The sequence below is a fragment of the Lathamus discolor genome, chromosome 1 (assembly GCF_037157495.1).
Source record: "Lathamus discolor isolate bLatDis1 chromosome 1, bLatDis1.hap1, whole genome shotgun sequence".
Lineage (NCBI taxonomy): Eukaryota > Metazoa > Chordata > Aves > Psittaciformes > Psittacidae > Lathamus > Lathamus discolor.
In genome coordinates this window covers 126515319-126535447 of record NC_088884.1, presented here as the reverse complement: position 1 = coordinate 126535447, position 20129 = coordinate 126515319, and the positions used below count along the sequence as shown (strand labels likewise).

At 38.8% G+C, this 20129-nt stretch overlaps 1 protein-coding gene across 3 annotated transcripts in view; it reads right to left on the bottom strand.

Annotated features, from left to right (window-relative positions):
- The window catches only part of GALNTL6 (polypeptide N-acetylgalactosaminyltransferase like 6), a 463438-nt gene that overhangs the window by 40808 nt on the left and 402501 nt on the right, over positions 1-20129 (bottom strand). For all 3 annotated transcript variants that reach the window (XM_065665243.1, XM_065665244.1, XM_065665245.1), the window contains one exon: positions 5394-5511. In XM_065665243.1, the coding sequence (XP_065521315.1) occupies positions 5394-5511 (118 nt within the window). The remainder of the gene's footprint in view (positions 1-5393; positions 5512-20129) is intronic.

The window sequence follows — 20129 nt, the reverse complement described above, 5'->3', positions numbered from 1 at the left end:
AGCCCATTGGTGACAGTGGTAACTCTGGGATAACAGATTTAAGAAGGGCTAAAAAACCCCTGTGCACCTGCAGCGTCAGAGAGGAGTGAGACTACGTGAGAGAAACAGCCTTGCAGACACCAACGTCAGTGAAGAAGGTTAGCCTGAAGGGGGCTGTGGCCCTGTGGAAAGACCATGTTGGAGCAGGCTTGCTGGCAGGACTTGTGATCCCGTAGGGAACCCACACTATTCCTGAAGGACTGAACCCATGGAAAAGACCCGCACTGGAGCAGTTCGTTAAGAACTGCAGCCCATGGGAAGGACTCACGTTGGAGAAGTTCATGGAGGACTGTCTGCCGCGGGAGAGACCCCACACTGGGACAGGAAAAGTGAGCAGTTGTCCTTGAGAGGAAGGAGCAGCAGAAACAACATGTGATGAACTACCCCAGTTCACTATCTCCCTGCTCTGTTGGCAGGGAGGAGGTAAAACAAAATGGAGAGTTAAGCCTGAGAAGAATGAAGGGGTCTGGCAAAGGTGCTTTAAGATTTAGTTTTATTTTCTTATTACCCTACTCTAATTGGGTTGGTAATTAATAATTTTTCCCCAAGCTGAGTCTGTTTTGCCCCTGATGGTAACTGGTGAGTGACCCATGAGCCTTTTGTTATATTTTCTTTTCCCTGATCTGCTGAGGTGGGGAGTGACAGAGCAGCTTTGGTGGGAAACTGGTGTTCAGCCAGGGTCAACCCATGACAAGGATCTTCAGCAAACACATGAAATCAGTAGAAATCAGTAACTTTCACTACTCTATATTTTGGAGATTGCTGCATAAATTTTGCCTAACAGATTTAAATTTAGGATTTCCTAGCTAGTGGCTTCCTTGGTTATTGAGCAGCGACACTATTAATCAGGTCTCTTTCAGTGCTTTGCCAGCTTTCACAAGTCTAGCACACGCTGAACAGTGTTGTCAGCAAGATATCATACATCTTTCTCATTAAAAAAATTGATTCTGAGGTTACACTGCCAAAGATTAAAATGCTGCACATTATTTCTTATGTAAAACTTAATCTAAGAAGCTATTTAATGAAGAAGTCATACTTTGAGACATGGGTTGTGTCTGCTTCACCATCCACTGAATGTGCATGTGTCCCCTGATTTGGAAAGAGCAGTCAGCTAATCAGCATGGCACCCAGTGCTACAGTTGCTGCTGTCCAAGCAGTAATGATAGCAAGCAAGAGAAGAACAACGGAGAAATATGTTGGGTTTTGTAGCTGGGGAAATAAAGGTCAAACAAATTTTTAAGCAGCAGCTTTTTTTTTTTTTTTTCTGTTTTTTTTTTAACCTGTCATCCTGTGTTCCTGACAATGTAAGCACCTGGAAGAATCATGCCTGAAGTCGAGGAAGTTTCCTTTCCTACTATGACACAATTTCAAATGTCACAGAAACATTATAAAGCGCACTGTGTTTTGAAGAAACTTACTACATTATGCTGCAGTAAATTTAGATTCCCTGCAGACTCACTCTCCCTGGTATCTTTTTTTTCCATCAAACACCCTTTCCCCTCAAACACATGCACATTTATTTTTGCCCACACCACCCACCTTCTGTCCCTGTACAATGAGATAATGCAACCCTCCTCCCTTAACTTTTGGTTAGGACCGTGCTCTGCACTGAAGCCTAGTGTCTGTCACCCCAGGTCACGTCTAGTGGAACAGCAAGTGAAAAACATCAAAACTGACACTTTCCCTCCAAGCCTCCCAGCCTGAATACCTTTCCTAAATCTGGTTCGACCTCTTCTTGTCAGGAACTGCTGCCTGACTCCCCAGGCAACCCCTTGTCCTGCTAATACAATTTTTAATCAGTCCTTGAACTCTGTCTTAGCTTCTTGAACTCATAAAGCAATTAGTGATCCCTTTGAGCTTGTATGGCAGCTCTAGATCCAGTACCAGGCTTCAGTTCCTTGTGTGTCTGGGGTTTGCAAAGTGCAGTAGAATATTACAGTGAGCAGAGCAGAGTAGTTGATATTAAGTTCATGATGAAGAAGCTAATAATTCCTTAAGTCAGAGGACTTTAGACAAACTATTTTATTGTGTCTAGCACAGACATAGCCATCATATTTCTCTGAAAGATCCAATATCTCTGACTCTCTAAGCCCACACTTGGAACTCATGGCTTCCCACCTGATTTATAGCAAACACTTCTGTAACTTGAGCTGTGGGGATGACAATGGAAGTCTCTGGTACAGTAGTATAGAGGCTTTTGGCTGAGAAGATGCTTTACCTTAATAAGATCTTTAAGTAAGTAAGAACTGTATAATGTGTGAATGTTTCTGTGGAGTAAATTTTCATTCCAATGTCTAATAAATTCTTCTCCAAATAAAATTAGGCAGAGAATATCAAACATTTACTGTTTCTTAAATGTTATTCAGCATTTGCCACCAGTGAATTTGGACATATAAAAATGATCTGTGACACAAACATTCGTGAAAAATCTTTCTGAACATGTCTGTAAGCTTTACTTTGCATCAAAACAGTGGTGCTAATTAAAGTCATGCCATAGCTTACCTGGATTCTACAGTACCTGGACTGACCATTAAAATGTTAAGCATAAGGGTTACAGTAGACTGTCAATCCATAGAGTTTAAAATGCATCACTGAGGACCAAAAATGATCTGCAAGCACTCTGCACTCCAGCTCACGGAGCAGGGCAACTGGTTCAAGATGAACCAGACGCTACTTCATTTCAGGGAGCACATAACAGCACATGGAGCATCTTTCCAGAATTACATCGCTGCATTTGAATTAACCATAAGAACCCTCAGTCTGACACTGAGAAGGTCATGTCATCAGCATGTTCATAGCAGAGAAATTGTTTACTTCTTTGCCTTTATATTGCAGGTTTCATACAAATGGATCTCCAAGTTAATAACAAGATAGTGGAAAAACATAAAAGGAACATCATGTCTGCCTCTGAGATTAAAGATCGTCCTGAAACAGTCCTCTAAATACAAACTTCCCACAATTATGGGACATTTCAAACAGGCTTCTTTTTGCAACTTCTTAACAAAAACCCGTCATATTTTTACAAAATACTTAAGAATTGCTTAATCTAAGAGGAATGTGTGAGAATAGCTAATCTGGTAGTTAGAGAAATTCTTGAGTCAGGGTACTCCAAGTAATCATTTGCCAAGGAAAACTACATTAATGTGGGACATGGAATCAACACAGGGCACCCATTCTACCATGCTTCCAGAGGCCACAGATGTAAGAGGTAAGACATACCAAAAAGGTATGACATAGGTTCAGACCAATCCAGCCGGCTGAGGAAACTGAACCACACTGGTCCTCTGCCGTTTTCACTGACTTTGTGAATAAGAGAGAGATGGCAAGTCTACCATTCTTCCAAGTTTTGTGAATTAAATTGAACTGGCTAGCTAACTTCTTGTTTTCAGTTAAGTAAGTTTTAAGACGATTGAATCTATAGCTACAGTAGAAACTATTGAAGCAGAAGCCTTTCCCAAGCTGATATTGGTGATTCGATATAAAAACCAATCCTTTCTGTTTCTCCCTTTTGCCTCTATGAGTTTTCTCTCCTTTTTTTGTTATTCCAGACCAAACAAGAGTCTTCTTTTTAAAACTCTCCTCTGTTAAATTCTTCCAATAGAAAGTTATTTCTACTTGGCAACAATTTCTAAAGAGTATTTTTTTTTCTTCTTCTAACACTAATAAGATAGGACAGGGACCCTAAGGTCAGCGTATACCAGTGAAATGAATCAGAAGATACGACTGAAATGAGACCCAGTGTGACACAGCTGCCTCCAAAAAAACCTATCACTTGAACAAAACACACTGGGACAACCTAGTATCTCAATTTCCAGTGCTGTAACCATGGTTTCTATAAAAGGACAGGAGAGCATTACAAGTATAGTTTGTGATGATAAAAAGAAAAAGAATATTTTTAATAGGATAATAAAATCATGGGTGACCTGTCAAAGACTGCTGTGACAGCTACTCGGGACTACTTACATTTGCCTGTGAAACAATGTGAATGGACAGAAGGTAAATCAATATATTCTAAATACACTTTCTAGCTACTGGGTTTCCTCTGCCTTCCTGTTTTATTTTGCTGGCATATAAAATTTATTTGGAGAAACATGAGAGTAGCTCATGTAGTTAATACAAACTATTTTGCTGTTCTTGATAACCCCTGTAAAGACAGCCTGGCAGTCCAGGTCACACTGTATGTTTCAGTCAACAGAATTGCCTCAGCTCTGTTGTTTTAATTGCTGTTGAAACTCAGATTAAGCAAGATGTATGATATTAGTCATGGCTGACATATTACATTTATTTACTAAGCTTTACACTGCCAGAGTTTGGAAGTAGGTTGGAAAGATCCTGAAGCTAAATGTGAATTCTGATTTCAGTACTAAGTTTTATCCAAATGTGCTTGACTCAATTCATCTATGTAATGAAATTCTATCAAGTTACAGGTCTACTGCAACACAATAAACTCAGTTTTCTAAATTAGACATGTTAGTTCTCATCAAGGTAATCCAAATACTTATTTTACACGTGGAAAGTAACAGGACTTTCAACTCAACATCTAAAAGCCAAGTAACTGATTTGGATATGCATGTCCACATAGAGGATATGAAGATATAACATGAGGATATAACATAGAGGATATGAAGATATAACAAAACACCAGCCTTTGAAAACTCCCTACATATTTAGTCATTACGATACTTCAAATGCAATTGAAAAATCATCTGATTTTGAAAAGCTGGTCTGTAGATAACAGCTCACAGCAGCTGAGCAGATCTAGTGATTCACTGCTACTGAAAGGGGTACTTTTGTCTACAATTGTATCTTTCCATTTCCACCCATTTCCCTTAGCTGACTCCAAGAGATCATACCTCCAGAGTTGATCAAACTTATTGATCTCAGCAGAAAATTATGCAGTTTTCTTTTTTCTGGATTAGTTCTCTGTTGGCTTATTGAGCTGAGCTCAACACTTGCACATGAAGTAAATGCAGCCTGAGAGAAGGAAAAGACTTTTCCACTTGGAAAAGACTGGAAGAAAAAAAAAAGGCAGAGCTTTATTCTTTGATGGCAGTAAGCTACTGCACTTTCAGTGGGAGCTGCACTCAAAGTGATTTTTGTATGGCTTCTGGAGCATATTGTTATAGCACAATTCTCTGTGAAATAATTGTGAATTCCTAAAGAAGAGTCTTATTGTACTAAATTAATTTTAGTTAAAAGATAAAAGCCAGTTTGAATCATAGAATAGGTAGGGTTGGAGAGGACCTTAAGATCATCTAGTTCCAACCCCCCTGCCATGGAATGAAAGCATCTTGATTACCAGTCCTGCACCCAAAAAGTAAGGAAGTATTGTATCAGGTGACTTGATGACTTACCTTAAAGGAGATTTCATACTGCTCTCCTCCCCATATTTCTAATCCTGGATCATAGCCTCCCAGCTCCCAAAACCACTTCCGGTTGACGGCAAATAGACCTCCAGCCATCACAGGAGACCTGAAGGATGAATAAACCAATACAAATAATAATGAAGATGTTTGGACCGTGTGTGTGTGCCTCTGTGTGTGTTTGTGTGAACTGCGAAATTATGGAAGGCACAGATAAAGGATACTGTAAGCAAACACCTTTTACCTCTTCACCCCAAAATGGGCTCTAGATGAGAAACAGTCAATGTACTAGACATGTAGATAGATATATAAAGCATTTGCTATGTTCCCCATGTTCCTGTTTATTCATTGAATAAACATGCAGAATTTACTTTAACTCAGGCTTTTCTACAAATAATATAGAAAACTAATTCGATATTTAAAGTTAGCTTTAGAGAATATTTAAGAAAAGTGCATTTAAATTTACAAGCAGGAATTTTGTAATGGAAACTACGTGTTTGGTTTTTCTTTACACTACGAAGACCGTGTTTTTAATGCAGTAAATACATTGCCAGCTCTAAAGATGTAAACGTTGCTCACTGATTCCTTGAAGTTGTGGTGGAAGGGGGATGCAAAGGGATCTACACTGAACAGGAAGGAAACAACAAGCTGAAGAAAGTCCAACTCAAATGTGCAACTCAATCAATGCAGGTCAACACTTGCCTTATGAGTTTTAGAGCAAGGGGTGAGAAGGAACACATTCCTGTTGACGGCAGGTCGGCAAGAGCCATATGATGCAACAGGGACCTGCATGGCTTCCAGGCAGTGCTTTCTTATCAAAGAAGCAACATGAAACTGGATCCTATGCTGTATGCTTTGTCACACTGAAGCTCCTGAGGGAAAATTACCCCATTTAGGGGCATTTTTCTTCTGAATTACATAGATGGTTTGTTTGGGGCTATGGAAGCAGATGGTACCATCCCTGAAGAGCTGACTAGAAAATAAGAACTTCCCCTTTGCCGCTGATTCAGGATTTAGCAGTAAACTCAGGGCTGGTCGGTATCACAGGAATCCATGCATAAGTTGGAATTTTATTAAAGAGGGCATCAAGTTAATGGAATGACATCCTGTCATATTTTTCCTGTCATAACAATTTTTATATTGCTATATTTTATCCAAGCCAGCAGAGAAGATAAAACAGCAGGCAGTGTGTCCTCTGCCACCATTAGGATGCCAGTGAATCCTCATACGCCTGAATGTTAGAAAAATGATTCTCTCATCCTCATTCTTGGTAACAAAAAACATTGTGGATATTTTACCTCTCACTTCTATACGATAGTTTTAAATATATACATATATATATCTTTTAGATTGTATCTTATATTAAACTACCCATTCTCACAACTAGGGAGCTCGGTTTTTAAGTGATATTCTACTTTCCTTTAGAGATTGTATTTTTAAAAGCACATAGAAGCTTTGTGAAACAAAGCTGCAATATTCTAATTGGCAAGGTCATGCACTGTAACATACACCAAATGCTAATACTTTTTTACTTTTATTGACATTTCATATCTCAAATATTGACTGTTCTTTCCACATATGAATAAATTAAATGGAGATTTTACTAGAAACCTTCCCCTGGGGATTCTGATTACTACAATACATTTTCAATTCATACTGAAGTAAATCTAATTACAACATGCCCTTTGTGACTTCAGGTTCTAACTAATCAAAACACAATGTCCTTTTATAAAGATGAACTTGCATGGAGAATGCTTATAACTAAATTGTTACAGACAGAAGAAATGTAGCCCCAGAAATCACTGGGGAAATGCAGGATTTCTTTAATTTACTTAGGTACATCTTTCTCGAGCATTTCTCTTGGCACAGTGAATAGCCTCTGAAAGGCAATCCCTGCAGATGAATCAGATGGAAGATAAAGAAAAAACAGAGACTTCAAATTGCAAAATAATTGGCAGATGCTTACAAATGATACTTTATAACTAACCTGTAGATTTTCCAGTGCTACTACAGAATAAAGAACCTCCCTGTTATTTAGATGTGAAAGTTCTGAACATTTATGACAATTCGCAAAACTCCCAAACAATGACTGGAAAAGCAGCAAACTCATAGCTCTTGCACTTACTTAAAAAAAAAAAAAAAAAAAGAAAAAAAAAGAAAGAAACTGCATGTAATGTCCCTTCATTCATTCTTATTCTACAGCGTGTTCTGACATTTGTTGCTTTGCAGGAAGAGCAATGAAGAGGACAAACAGGATGGCTTTTTGATTTTCACTGGAGTGTGATGAGCAATAAGCTGTGCGAACCTGACCACTTGGCACAGGATATGTATTCCACTCCACACCACAAGCCTGCTGAACAGGCTTTAAACTGTCTCCAAAATATGTCCAGTCCTACAATCATGACTGATATGAAAAGTCCTTTTGTACTCAACGGGATCACTCACACAGATAAGAACTGCACTGAGCCCAGAGGAGAAGAATTAATCTCTTGTTTAATGGCTTCCGTATAGAAATGTCAAGTACAAAGCTATGCTTGTAAAACGAATTTTTCATGAGATGTCCTACTCAGACACTTAAGCAATCACACTTGAGCTGCTGGTAGCATAATATTATGTGAGCAATTATAGTGGGAAGCTGTAAAATACTTTTTGTCAAAAACTTAGAAGGACAAAGAATCACAAAATATCAGAAAGGCTGGAAGGCTAAGGTTGCTAAACTTCCACATGAGAAGTTCTGCACAGACTCACTGACTATACAATACAAGAACAATATTGCAAGTAAAAGCCAGTTGATCCAAAAGCGACTCGAGAGGTCAGATTGCTGTGCTAAGATAGTTTGATTGAGTGGGAGTGCAAAAAAATACACCAACAAAATTATGTTTTGCAATAAAAGCAATAAAAGCCAGGCTGAGGAAAAGGCAGGTAAATGGTTAATGTGAAAGATTACAAATTAAAAGTGCACTAAAAGAAGTGTAGCAGCAGCTTAAACTGTAGCCAGTGAAGAATTTTGTAACTTCTTGTAATTTACATGCAGAGGAAGAAAAGAGATAATCTTACCTATGAATTTTCAAGGTGAGAGAATGACACATATTTAAAAGGAACATGAAGTTACTTGCATTAGAAACAAATGTGGTATATTGCAAACAAATGAATTACATAGCAGGGTCTGGAATCATTACACTGCAAGAGTGATACATACAGCGGAACTAAAGGATTTGAGAAAAGGAAAGAGGAGCTTTGAGAGCATGCAGAAAGACACTTAGGAAATGAAAATGGGAAAGCACTTGTGCTAGATGACGGGTGCAGTAGGTACGCTGATGTTGAGACTGGAAGATTTCCAATTTATGATACATTTATTCAGTGTCATATAATGAATGTTTGTGTCACCTGTTATTCAGTGTAAAGAATTTATTACACTGCGCATTGATTATTGTTAAACTGAGATGCTGCTGCACGCCCGATGCTTTGGAAAGCATAGGATAGAAATCATCTGCCTGAAACGGGTGAAATTTGGTCATTATAACTGTATCCAGTGAATGCCATATTGCACCATGCATCTCTTTGTATAATGCAGACTCATTAAAGGCTCTGTGCTGAACTGCTGAAGAGAAATGGATGAATGCCGGAAAGAGACATCCATCTCATGCAGGATATGTTAGACAAACTGACCTTCCGTGCCAAACCGACTGGCACAGTGTACAAAACCCGGGGTAAACGTCAGCTGGGGAGTCAGCGCTGGGTCATGCTGACCTTGTGGAGTCAGGGAGGTGATAGACAAGGAGGAAGAGGCCACATTGCTGCTGGCAGAATGACAGTCCCAGAAATGACAGGTGAGCTACTGAGTGCAGCTTTGAGCTGGGCTTGTGCACTTTTTATAGTGAATTTCAATGTCTTGTTAATCAAGGAGAGTGCCCCTCTCCACCATAGTGATACCACATAAAGGCACCTCAGAAGAGTGAATAAATTCAAATACCTTGCCTTAGTGGTTACTGCTCCCAGTGCTCTCTGCAGTGACTCCTGATACTGCACCAAAGCTTCTTAAAGCAAATAGCAGAAGCTGACACTAATCCTAGATAATAAAAGGTTCTAATAAAACTAAAAACTGTAATCTGTGTATGTGTAATGTGAGAGACAGACTTGGTCACCCACATGAAGTGAATGCAGAAATAGAAGAAACTGAAATTGAGTTGCTAAAATGTCAAGCAAGTGATATAGATTAATAAAATAATGACAAAACCCATGAACTTAAAGGTTGCGCCAGCTAAAGATAAATTGAGGGACAGATTATACGCTGTGCATAGAAAAAATGTTGATGTAGCCAGAATGAATATGGATCAGACTCACTGATTTTTTAAGAAATAAAAAGCAGAATCTTTTATATACTTCACTCTACAACCAAGTAGATTTAAAAAATGTATTTCTAAATGTACCAACTTTTAACATTCAATATATCTGCAAGACACTGTTTTCTCTTTTATCCATTCTAACAACATGAGTCATCGCCATCTTTATAAAACATCAAATTTAAAAAGTAAAACCTGTGACATTATCCTATAGGATTTACTCTTTCTTTTTTTTCCCACTAAGAGCAAGTGTCCTGTCTTCTGAAGAATTTCATCTTTGATAAATTTGTGCCCCTATCTGCACCAAATGATCACATAGGTTTTGCAAATCACTGCATTATTACTTCCTTAGAGAGTCTAGAAACAGAATCTTAAAATATATGGCTGACAACTATGTAATGAAAAGGTCTGTCTTAAAGTCAATTTGCTCCCCATAAGAACTGTCTCCACCCTGGTTTATTCACTGTACATTCAAACCTGTCACCACAGTACACTGTAAATTGCCAGCTTGGTTTTTTTCCCCTCTGCTAATGTACGTAACCCTGACGTCCCAACTATTTACGGTAAGGTACCCCAGCAATTTTCACAAAGCAAAAGGAAGGTACTGTCACACAAATTCAAATGTACAGATCTGTATCCCATTGTGCAGACTCCTTCTATATATCCAGTTGGTTTCGGTAATCTGTATTCTCTTCTTAAACTGTTGTATAATTTTATTGTCAGTCTTATGCAGTCGGGATATTCTTATGTTAATTTCCCTCTGCTATATCTTTCTAAAGAGTTGATAGATTTAATATAGATGCATGCTGTCTCCATCTTACCTACCATAAATATGCATGAATGTTTCATACATTTCTACTCACTGGCATCCAGTCAACTATTTTACAAGTGATAATTAAATTGTGAGAGAACTGTCCTGTAAGAGGCAGAGCACTCTTATGTTTATTTCTGTGCTAAATATTCTCCTGATTTTTTCCCCCAAACTTTCTAAAACACTCAGTCTAAAAGAGCACTCAACCACAGGCTAGCATAAAATAGATAACTTTGCAATGATAAATATCTTGCTTTTTAAGCAGCTCCATTCAAATTCTATTCAATGTTGACAACAAAATTATTATCTTTTCCAGAGCAGAGTTGCATTCAGATTTAGCAGAGTTCCATTATGTTTTAAAGTAATATCTTTCCTGGACAATTCCAACTTGTGAAATGCTAATGTGGCAGAAGAGTGGGTATGTACTCAACAATATCCACTAGTGATAGTAGCAGCTTATGACAGGCTGTGACAGAGTCATACAAGCTTTTCCTGACGCGTGGCTACTTCCCAGTGCAGAAGGCACTATTATGCAGGATAGAGATCAGAGCTAATTTACTTTGACTGGTACTTTTGGAGCCTGCATCTCCACCTAATCAACAGTCTCTCTACTAAAATCGCAACCAGGCCTCATCTTGATGCTAAAAGTGGCAAATTTTTCATAACCAGCAGAATTCAAAAAGTTTTGATGAAAATTTGCATTCTTATGTAGTAACTGTTGTTGGAAAGCATGACCAGTTAGTTTCCTTACATGAAAATTGTCTCAGTGGCATTTTACACTTGAAGCTTTAAAGCACAAATTTTTGGCATTTAAGCAAATATTCTTAAAAGTATGAAAAAGACAAAAGCACCAGGCTTAGTTTCCATGCAACCTATCAGTTCAAATCATAATTGTGCTGAAACATGTAGCAACCAAGTCTATATGGGGACTTCCAAGTCCCTATGTAACTATGTTTAATTTTTTAACAAAACTTTAGTTTGGGAAGTATTAAAATAGAGCCCCATTCTTCTCAAATGGACAGCCAGAAAGTCAGCTGCAGAGTCAGCGACAAAGAAAGCTCTAAAAGAGCCTGAGGTTCAGTTTATAAAAGTATTCACTGTGATTTCATCACATGGTTTCTTTGCATATTTTTCTTAGCACATTGCTAAACTGCATAGAAAAAAAACCCCTTTTGTTGTAAAACAGTGATGAGCCCTTATGTGGGTAACGATGTTGAGGCCCATTTAGCCTCCCCTTTCATATTTAGAAAATTAATGAAGCTGTAGAAGAGGTGTGTAAGTTGTGTAGAGAAGGAAGCCTCTGAAAAGACTTCCCCTTCTCATAAATCAAGAGAAATCTATCTGAATTATTGCTAGAGGAGATCTACAGGATTCTAACTGAGGAGGCAAATAAGCAGAAACAAGCATTCTGAAGCCATTGGACAGTGTTCAGAAGGATAAAACTGAGGAGCAAAGTAACAGCAAGCCATACTAAAGAGACCCAGCAGTTTTAAAGACAGAGGCCTGAATGCTGTAAGCAGGAAAGGGGAGTTGGGAACAGCACTTCAGCTGAGCCACATTCGTGTCATGAGGGGAATGGATCTTGAAATTAAGAGTTCAGCTGCAGCAAAACCCCCTTTAGCCTATTAGTAGGAAGTGAGTAAGAACTGCCAGGGGAAACAAAAAAACCCTCTAAGCAAAATTTGAAACAAGTCTATCGATTTAGCACCTTTCCATATTGATGGGTCTCATTTATATTCAGTGTTGTCCCTTGAAGATGTAATATTTGAAAATTAAATGTAGAAATAAAGATTGATGAGAGGCAAAACATTATCAGCCATTCTAAAATAGGAGCACTTTAGCCCTCCTGGGTTTTGGTAAGCTTCAGTTTGAAGCATATTGAAAACTAAACACATTTTTAAAAAGTATACAGTCTTTCTCAACATGTCTAGATTCTCAACCATGCTAGATTCTGCATTTAAAGTTAACCCAAGATGAGGATTCAAGCAGATAAGCAGTGTTTTGCAGAGGATAAGAATTCTGGTAGTGTAGGAAGTCACTCTGTTTCTGGTTCTTGTGAAAATCCAATTATTTCGATTAGGAAGGCGCAATGAACCTCCTACGATCATCTTTTCCCTCTGGGTTATTATGAAATATGAAGCTGGAATTTTAAGACAATGCCAACACTCTAACCCAAGTGCACATCTTACCTTTAAACAGGAAAAATCTGTTCAAGCTAAGAAGGAAATCCACGTCTATGGAAAGTAACACTTCGGTAAAAGTAATCTCATTTGAGATTACACTTCTATTTTCAAATAAGGAACAAGGCCAGCAGCATATCTTTAAATTATCCATCCTGGCTGCACAGTGACTCCATCACCACCCCCCTTACGTTAGGGAATAACAACAGTTCCTTAAATCTCACTACTATCTGTTCTCTCAGAATATATAGGGACAGGAGCTGAACAGAATTACTGTAAAATTACAATGTTATCTTCCCCTGTTTAGATGTAGTGGTATAAACCAGAGAACTATCTTCCATTTCCAGTGCTTACTTTTGCTTTATTGTTCTACTTAAGCCCAGTGCAGCATCATAAGTAAAGTTTTCTCAATGAGAAATTATAAAATAAAGATGATAAATGATTCCTCTTAAAACGTTGCCGCTGGCCTGAACACAAGCTCTTATTTCCAAAATAGCCTTTTAATTCAGACCCTGTCCTCCCAACAGAGATTCCTGGATAAATAATAATAACAAATCCAACTGGTAAGCAGTCTGCTAAAAGTTACAGGTTATTCTGATTAGCTCATTTGGATTACTATAACTCTATGACCTGGATTTCTATAACTCTAAACCACTATGTATTTATTCCAAATTAAAGTAGATTTTAAAGACATTACAGCTCAGAAAAATAGTTTTGTACATAATATGCAAAAGAGCCTTCACAGCAGGGTCACAGACTGCTCCAGGAACGGCCTTTTTTTGCATAGCTGACACCTTGCAGCACAACCTCACAAGCAGACCGGGGCAGCTGGACCACAGAGTGCTCTGGCAGCACTGCTCACCCTAGCCTCTGCTCTGCAGGCAGGACCAGTGGGGCTGTGTCCATTGGGCCTGTATTGTTTCCTGTGCCATACGCACTCCTCCACAGGGGCTGCTAAAACATCTGCTTGGATCTTTTATGGATGCCAGGTGAGGAACAGAGGTCATTCTGCTAACTATACAGCACGCTACTGTGCAGCACCACATGCATATTCGCAACAGTTGGGAACTTTGGAAAAAAAGGCAGTTGAATTACAACCACCACTATAAACTCCACACAAAACAGAAGCCATTTCCCCCCCCCCCCCCCCCCCCCCCCGGCTTTCCTGCAGTATTTCAGGCTGAAGCTTATTTGTACAACACTGAATGACTCAGGTGGGGAAATGTGATGAGTTAGTACTGAAGCACTGCAAGGAAATGGCAACCCAGTTTTCAGTGGGTTTTCTTTTTTGTTCACCCATTTCTGAGTTGCAAAATTTTAAATAAGGGGAAGGATAATCACAAATAACCTGCTCCTGATTTTTTAGCAGAGTCTTTTAAAATACTGCTGCCTAGCATGCTGATAGAATCTCCTTTTCTTCAGGGTCCCACAAACTACCCCTAGTGACTCTGATTCAAGCAGACAGAGCCTTTACACTGGGCTAAGTGGATGAGACACACAGTTAACGATATGGTCTGTGATCTGCCATGGAGCTGAGGATGCGGATGTATGTTATTCCTTTGATCAGTTCTTCAGTAGTACCGTTAGCAGCTGCCCCCACTCTACCTTATGCACACACACTGCTTCAAATGCAGGCAGGAAATGGGGACAAAAGGTAATTTTAGTATTTTATCTATGTCTGTCTTTGGGGGTTAATACAGAAGCTTGAAATGATTACGTGCTGACAGGGAGGAAGACTGGAGCCTGTGTAGCCAGGCCATTGCTACAAAAAGCAGGTCATCCATTTGCAAATGATCCAAGATTTCAAGACCATTATCATTCAGTTTTAGGAAGGCAAAAAAACGCTGCCTGAAGAGGCAAATATGCAGACAAAGATATTCTGGGACCCTGGAAACGTGCTCTTAGATGTATGACAGCTATTTATTAAAGCTTTATAATTTGTTGTGCTATCCTATTACAAAGGGTAATGGGGAGGCAGGCACTTCACTACAAAGAAATTGGATTTCTCTTGTCTGCACCAGAGGCACAACAATATTTTCTTGTAAAAACCGTGAAACAGTGAAAGCAGTTTTTCAAAAATGGAACTGACAGAAAAAACACTGGAAAACACTTCACACTGAAGGATGAAGGAGCTGAAAACTGATGAGGTTGAGCACTTCATTGTTACATGACTGCATCTGCTTTTAATTTGATGTTGCTGTAAAGGTGGGCAGGCAAGGCTGTAGAAACCCAGAGAAATGAACCTTCTGCTTTTATCACCAACTGCAATGAAATTACGCTGTTGGTCTAATTTCTCAGTTTTAAAACGTGGAAAAACACTGGTAAATGTATGTTATCTTCATCACAGTGTTGAGCAAATACTACAGAGTATTAAGTACATTGCTTTCCTGCTGTCTCTATATGATATAGTCTTCTGTCTGTTGAACAAATTATTTTCCTTCACATTTTTTATGCATTTTCACATGGGTTTTTGATTAATTATGGATGTGGAACAGAAGTTTTCTTTCAGCTGCTCACATTGGTACCCATGCTTTTTTTCCTGTTAGTTCAAAACCTCCTAATGTGCTTGAATGGTTCAAATTACTCCTGATTTATTGAACTTTGCATTTGAAAGGCATCTGAACTTTTAGCTGTCATCATACTGCTTAATCAGCTAGCAATTCCTACCTAAGCTTTAAGGTCAGGTCGTACATGCATATGTATGGGGGCAAACAGCCAGGAGCTTGCTCTGCCCCATCTCACAGCTGGCTTTGCACTACCTTGGGACTAGAACCTTCGCTGTTTTGGTGTGATAATAAGTATGTGCAAAAACATTGCACATAACCCTGAAGTGGAGCTGACCTGAAGCGAAGCAGCTTACGGAATAGGTATGGTAACGTGTGGCTTTCTGCATTCATACTGTAGACATATACAAGACTATTTCTGTTCCACGAAACCCAGTTCTGGCTTACGACCCACAAAGTTTATTTCTGATTGCATTTTACAGGAAAGAGAATTACCTATTTTGTTGCATAAGAACTTACTCAAATAATAATGAGGTCTGCTATTTTCATATAGCTGGAAGGTATAGTGCTGAGAACAGCAATAAGAAGGGGAGCTCTGGTAGCAATTCAAAAGCAATTCCCCAGAAGTAATCCTCCCTCATATGGGATAGGCCTAGACTGGATACACAGCTGGCTTATGGGTGACTCACCGACAGAGACTGCAGTTGCCTTTCAGGCGTTCTGCCGCCCTGATGCAGAGGCTTACACAGTCCAGATACGCTTGTGCAGCATCATCCTACTGCCTGCCATGAGATAGCACAAGGATCAGGAGGGGTCCCCCTAACCTATATGTTGATGCATGATGAAAATACTGCAAGAAAAAATTGAAAACTGAAAGTACTGGAGCTGCGTTAACCCGAATCCCAAGACTCCTGTCTATGCTTGCTTTCAGGAAACACTATTCTTTTGCATTCATCTAGACTAATAGTACACAGATAAAATAAATAATACGGTTATTTTAAGAAATATCTGAAGAGTTGGGAGAAACTTGGGGCAGTCATCCCTGAATCATTTCCAAAACACTGCTAGTGAAAGCCCCATGGCTTCCAAATTAAGTTGGAAAGCACACAAAAAGCGTATCAAATCCTGAACTGGCAGGAAGGTAAGCCAGAGAGTAATAAGGACTCTTGACCTATAAAGGCTTTATTGCTAAGAGTTCACCCCCTCCCTCCCGCCCCCCCCCCCCAAAAAAAAAAGCCCAGAACATCAAAAGAAAATTCTTAAAAACAAATAATCAGAATAATCTTTGTTAGAAAGTGCAGCTACCAGCCCCAGTGAAACTCGCTTCATCTGATCTGCTCAATCACAGTCACATTCACCACCATGAACAAATGGACTCTATATTGTCTAAATGGGTACTGACAGATAGTCTTGTTAAATAGATGATATTCATAGGAGGGAATTGGTAATACTGTTATCATTTTACAGACTACACAAAGATGCTCAGTCCTTCTGATCCAACAGATCTCTTAGCTTCTCATGGAAACACTTCAAAGATTATCATCAGTGGGTGCTTGAAGGCTTTGAGTCCACTTTTCCCTAGCTTCTCAGCCTCAAATGTGGAGGCTGTCCTTGGGAGTATGGACCTAATCTCTCTAAGAGATCAAGGTGCTGCTGTACCCATGTTCAGTACCAGCATGTAGGTGGGCTTCACATCTCAAATCATTGTTTTCCCTAGTACATTAAACTGCTCCATCCGCCCAAAAACTTCTCACCACTTTAGCCCTGCAGGTATTTACATCACCTCTGTTTGTACCACTCAGTAATCTACCCTTAATCTTTGAGACTGCCATCTGTTATTTAGTAGCAGGGTCAGCATGGATTATGCTAACTGAGTAAAAGTATACTCACTCTGACCCTGACCTAGCTCATTCCCCATCTCTTCCCTTGGAAACTCCGCCAGCTCCCGTGAAAGGGGGGAACCCTCAGAAGACACTTCTCTCTGTGGCTAGTGTAAGCCAGGAAGCATGGATCTCACTAGCAGGTTGCACTCCCTCCATTTATGGCAGTCCTTCCTTTACTTTCATATGCAAAAGTATTCCCTGTCAACCAGCTAAAAAGAAATGGGAATTATGATGCCATAAACGGCAGGATAATAAATCTGAATACTTTGCTAATGAATACATTTTTAAACCACTCATTTCCAGCTAGCAGAAGAGAAGAGAGCCCCTAGAAACTGTAGAGAAGAACAATAATTAGGTCAGTCTGACATTTGTTGTCCTACACTTGTGAAAATATTTTCCTGAAAACTTCAGTTATACAACAACATATAACCAAACTTAATACACACAGTAAATTGTTGGCTGTCATTACCAGTAATAAGAGAGAAGAGTTATAGTTGCAAAGCAGCTGCTGTAGCATTCAGCCATATTCTGCTGGGAAGAAAATAAAACTAATGAAAGATTTAAAGGAATTATGTTATGCATGAGCTTTCTCAGACAAGCAATTAAATACAAATTGCAAAACACAAATAAGTACACTATAAAGCACAGAATTGCAGGTCAAAGATTGAAATTATTAACACTGAAAGAATCACTTTATAGCTTTCCTTCTGAAGCTGCACACAGGATGCCATACTTCTAAATCTATGCTTATGAATAAAGATAAAACAGAACACTGCAAATATTTCCCCCTTATAACTGTACTTTAAAAGCAGAACCATGTATCTACCGTAATTACATAAGATGCTATTCCATTAACAACTAGTATTAGGAGTGAATGGGAATGCAAAGAAGCCAAAGGGAAAAATCTGCTTCCAAGTAATGCTAAAAGAATCCCATTCATAATTGAGTTTGCTGTTTAGTGATGAGGCTTAATCTCTCAATGGAGGCAGAAAAGCAATACAGTCACAAGTGAGCTGTGTTTTGGGGTCAGGTGAAGTGGATTCCTGACAACATCTTTCAATCACTTGCAGATGCAACCATTCCTGGAGGCCAAAACCTGCTCTAGCAGGAGGATACAATTTCTTGACAGTAATAGCAAGAAAGAAAGACTGAGTACATTTTCTCAGAAGAAGAATGAGCTTCACAGAGGTCAGCATTTTGTCTTTGCTGCTTCTCTTCCCGGAGCAGAGACAGCAGCTTCAAGCAAATCTGACACAGCATGCTCTATATTAGCTGTTTTCTTCCTCCATATATCACCCTGCCTGCACCAATACCCTTTAGGTACCTTCCCATTAATTTGGGAGTGGTTCATACACCTGCGTTTCCCAAGGAGAAAACTCAGTGTACTTCAACTCCCCATATAGAAGCAACAGACAAAACACTTTCTCTCCCTGCATCACAGGGGAAGGATTTACCTTGAGACATGATTTCACTTCCTATGGGATTTATTAAATGAGAGAGCAATGAAGCAAGAGGTCAACTCCTACTTGGGGTTCAGTTTTTAAAGACAGCTGCTGCCGGATACAGTCTCTTATTTCTGGTTCTACAGGTGCAATCTGAAGTAAGAAGAAAATCAAGGAACAGTGAAAAAAAGTCTTCCTATTTTTGCTTCAGTAACTTGAGGAACTGTGAAAGTACACAGTAGATGTCAGCAAAAGATCCATGTATGCATCCCTGGTAGTTCTTCAAGATCAACACATTATTGGCTGTGCGCTAATAATAAAAATGAGTGCTAGGCAAAACTCCAAATGAATATCAATCTCCACAAACTCATATTGCCATGAGCAATGGTGTCCACATGATGAACACTGTCCTACCAAGCCAATATTCCTATAATAGATCTTCACATCTCTGTGGAACAATGAAGTTCACACCACTGTCAAGATATGTTCAGAGCATGTGTATACGTATTTCATTATCAAGAAAAAAGCCAACAGCTAAGTATTCAGCAAGAAATATGTATCATGTTCTTGACAAATACTGTAACTAATAAAAACCTCCTGTTTCAGAGAAAGGAATATAGTCAAGAACATTTTTCTTCTTGCATGAAAGATTTTGAGTTTAGTTTTCCAGTGACAAAGTTTTATCCATGAAGCACAGCTAATTTGTACTCTAGGTGGAGATTAATGAAAGATCTTTTGAATATATTTTCTAATAAGATGTCAGCATGCAATCTATTGCAGTAAGTATCAAAACCATAAAAATAATCCATTTTCAGAAAGTGCATGGCTTGTCTGCTGATGTAAATAATCCTTTGAAACATCAGTTCTTCAGAAAAGGTGTTTGTTTAGAAACTGATACAGGAAAAGGGCTTTTCTCAATCACTAAACTGCTCTAGGGGGACCTGTCTCCTACAGCCTCAGTGCAATCAGACATTCTGCATTCACGACAGCTTAGTTAGCTGCTGAAAATGCCTTGTTTTAAGAAGAATTATTTTCTATTTAAAGAAAATATTGACCTATAATACCAAATACAATCTTTTCAGTGCTACTATTCAGGAAGCTACATTTAAAAGAATCCTTTTAAATATGATTTCACGCAAGCCCCTAATCTTAACTTTGACTATATTGTTTGAAGTTTGGTTGAATTACTTTTCAGTACTCTAAATCTTAATCTTTAAAATAAAACCTTTTACAGTTAAACATTTCCTGTTATTTTAAGCCTTGCAAACTGAATTTACAACAAAAGGTTTAATTACTGTATTTCCCTCTTAGGAAACAAACACATAAATGAAGTACCTCAGTAAATTAAGAATGCTCATCCCTATGTCTCAGTTACTAAATTAATTTCTTTGATTAAGATGAATCATTCAACAAATCACTGAACACTGTTCTTTGTCCATGGAAAAGCAGTTTTCACAGCAAGACAAAGTGTTATGCACAAGTGAATCACCACCACTGAAGTTTTACACAGAACTCCCTAAAATATGTGTATCTACACTATATCACCTTTATGAGAAACATTGGC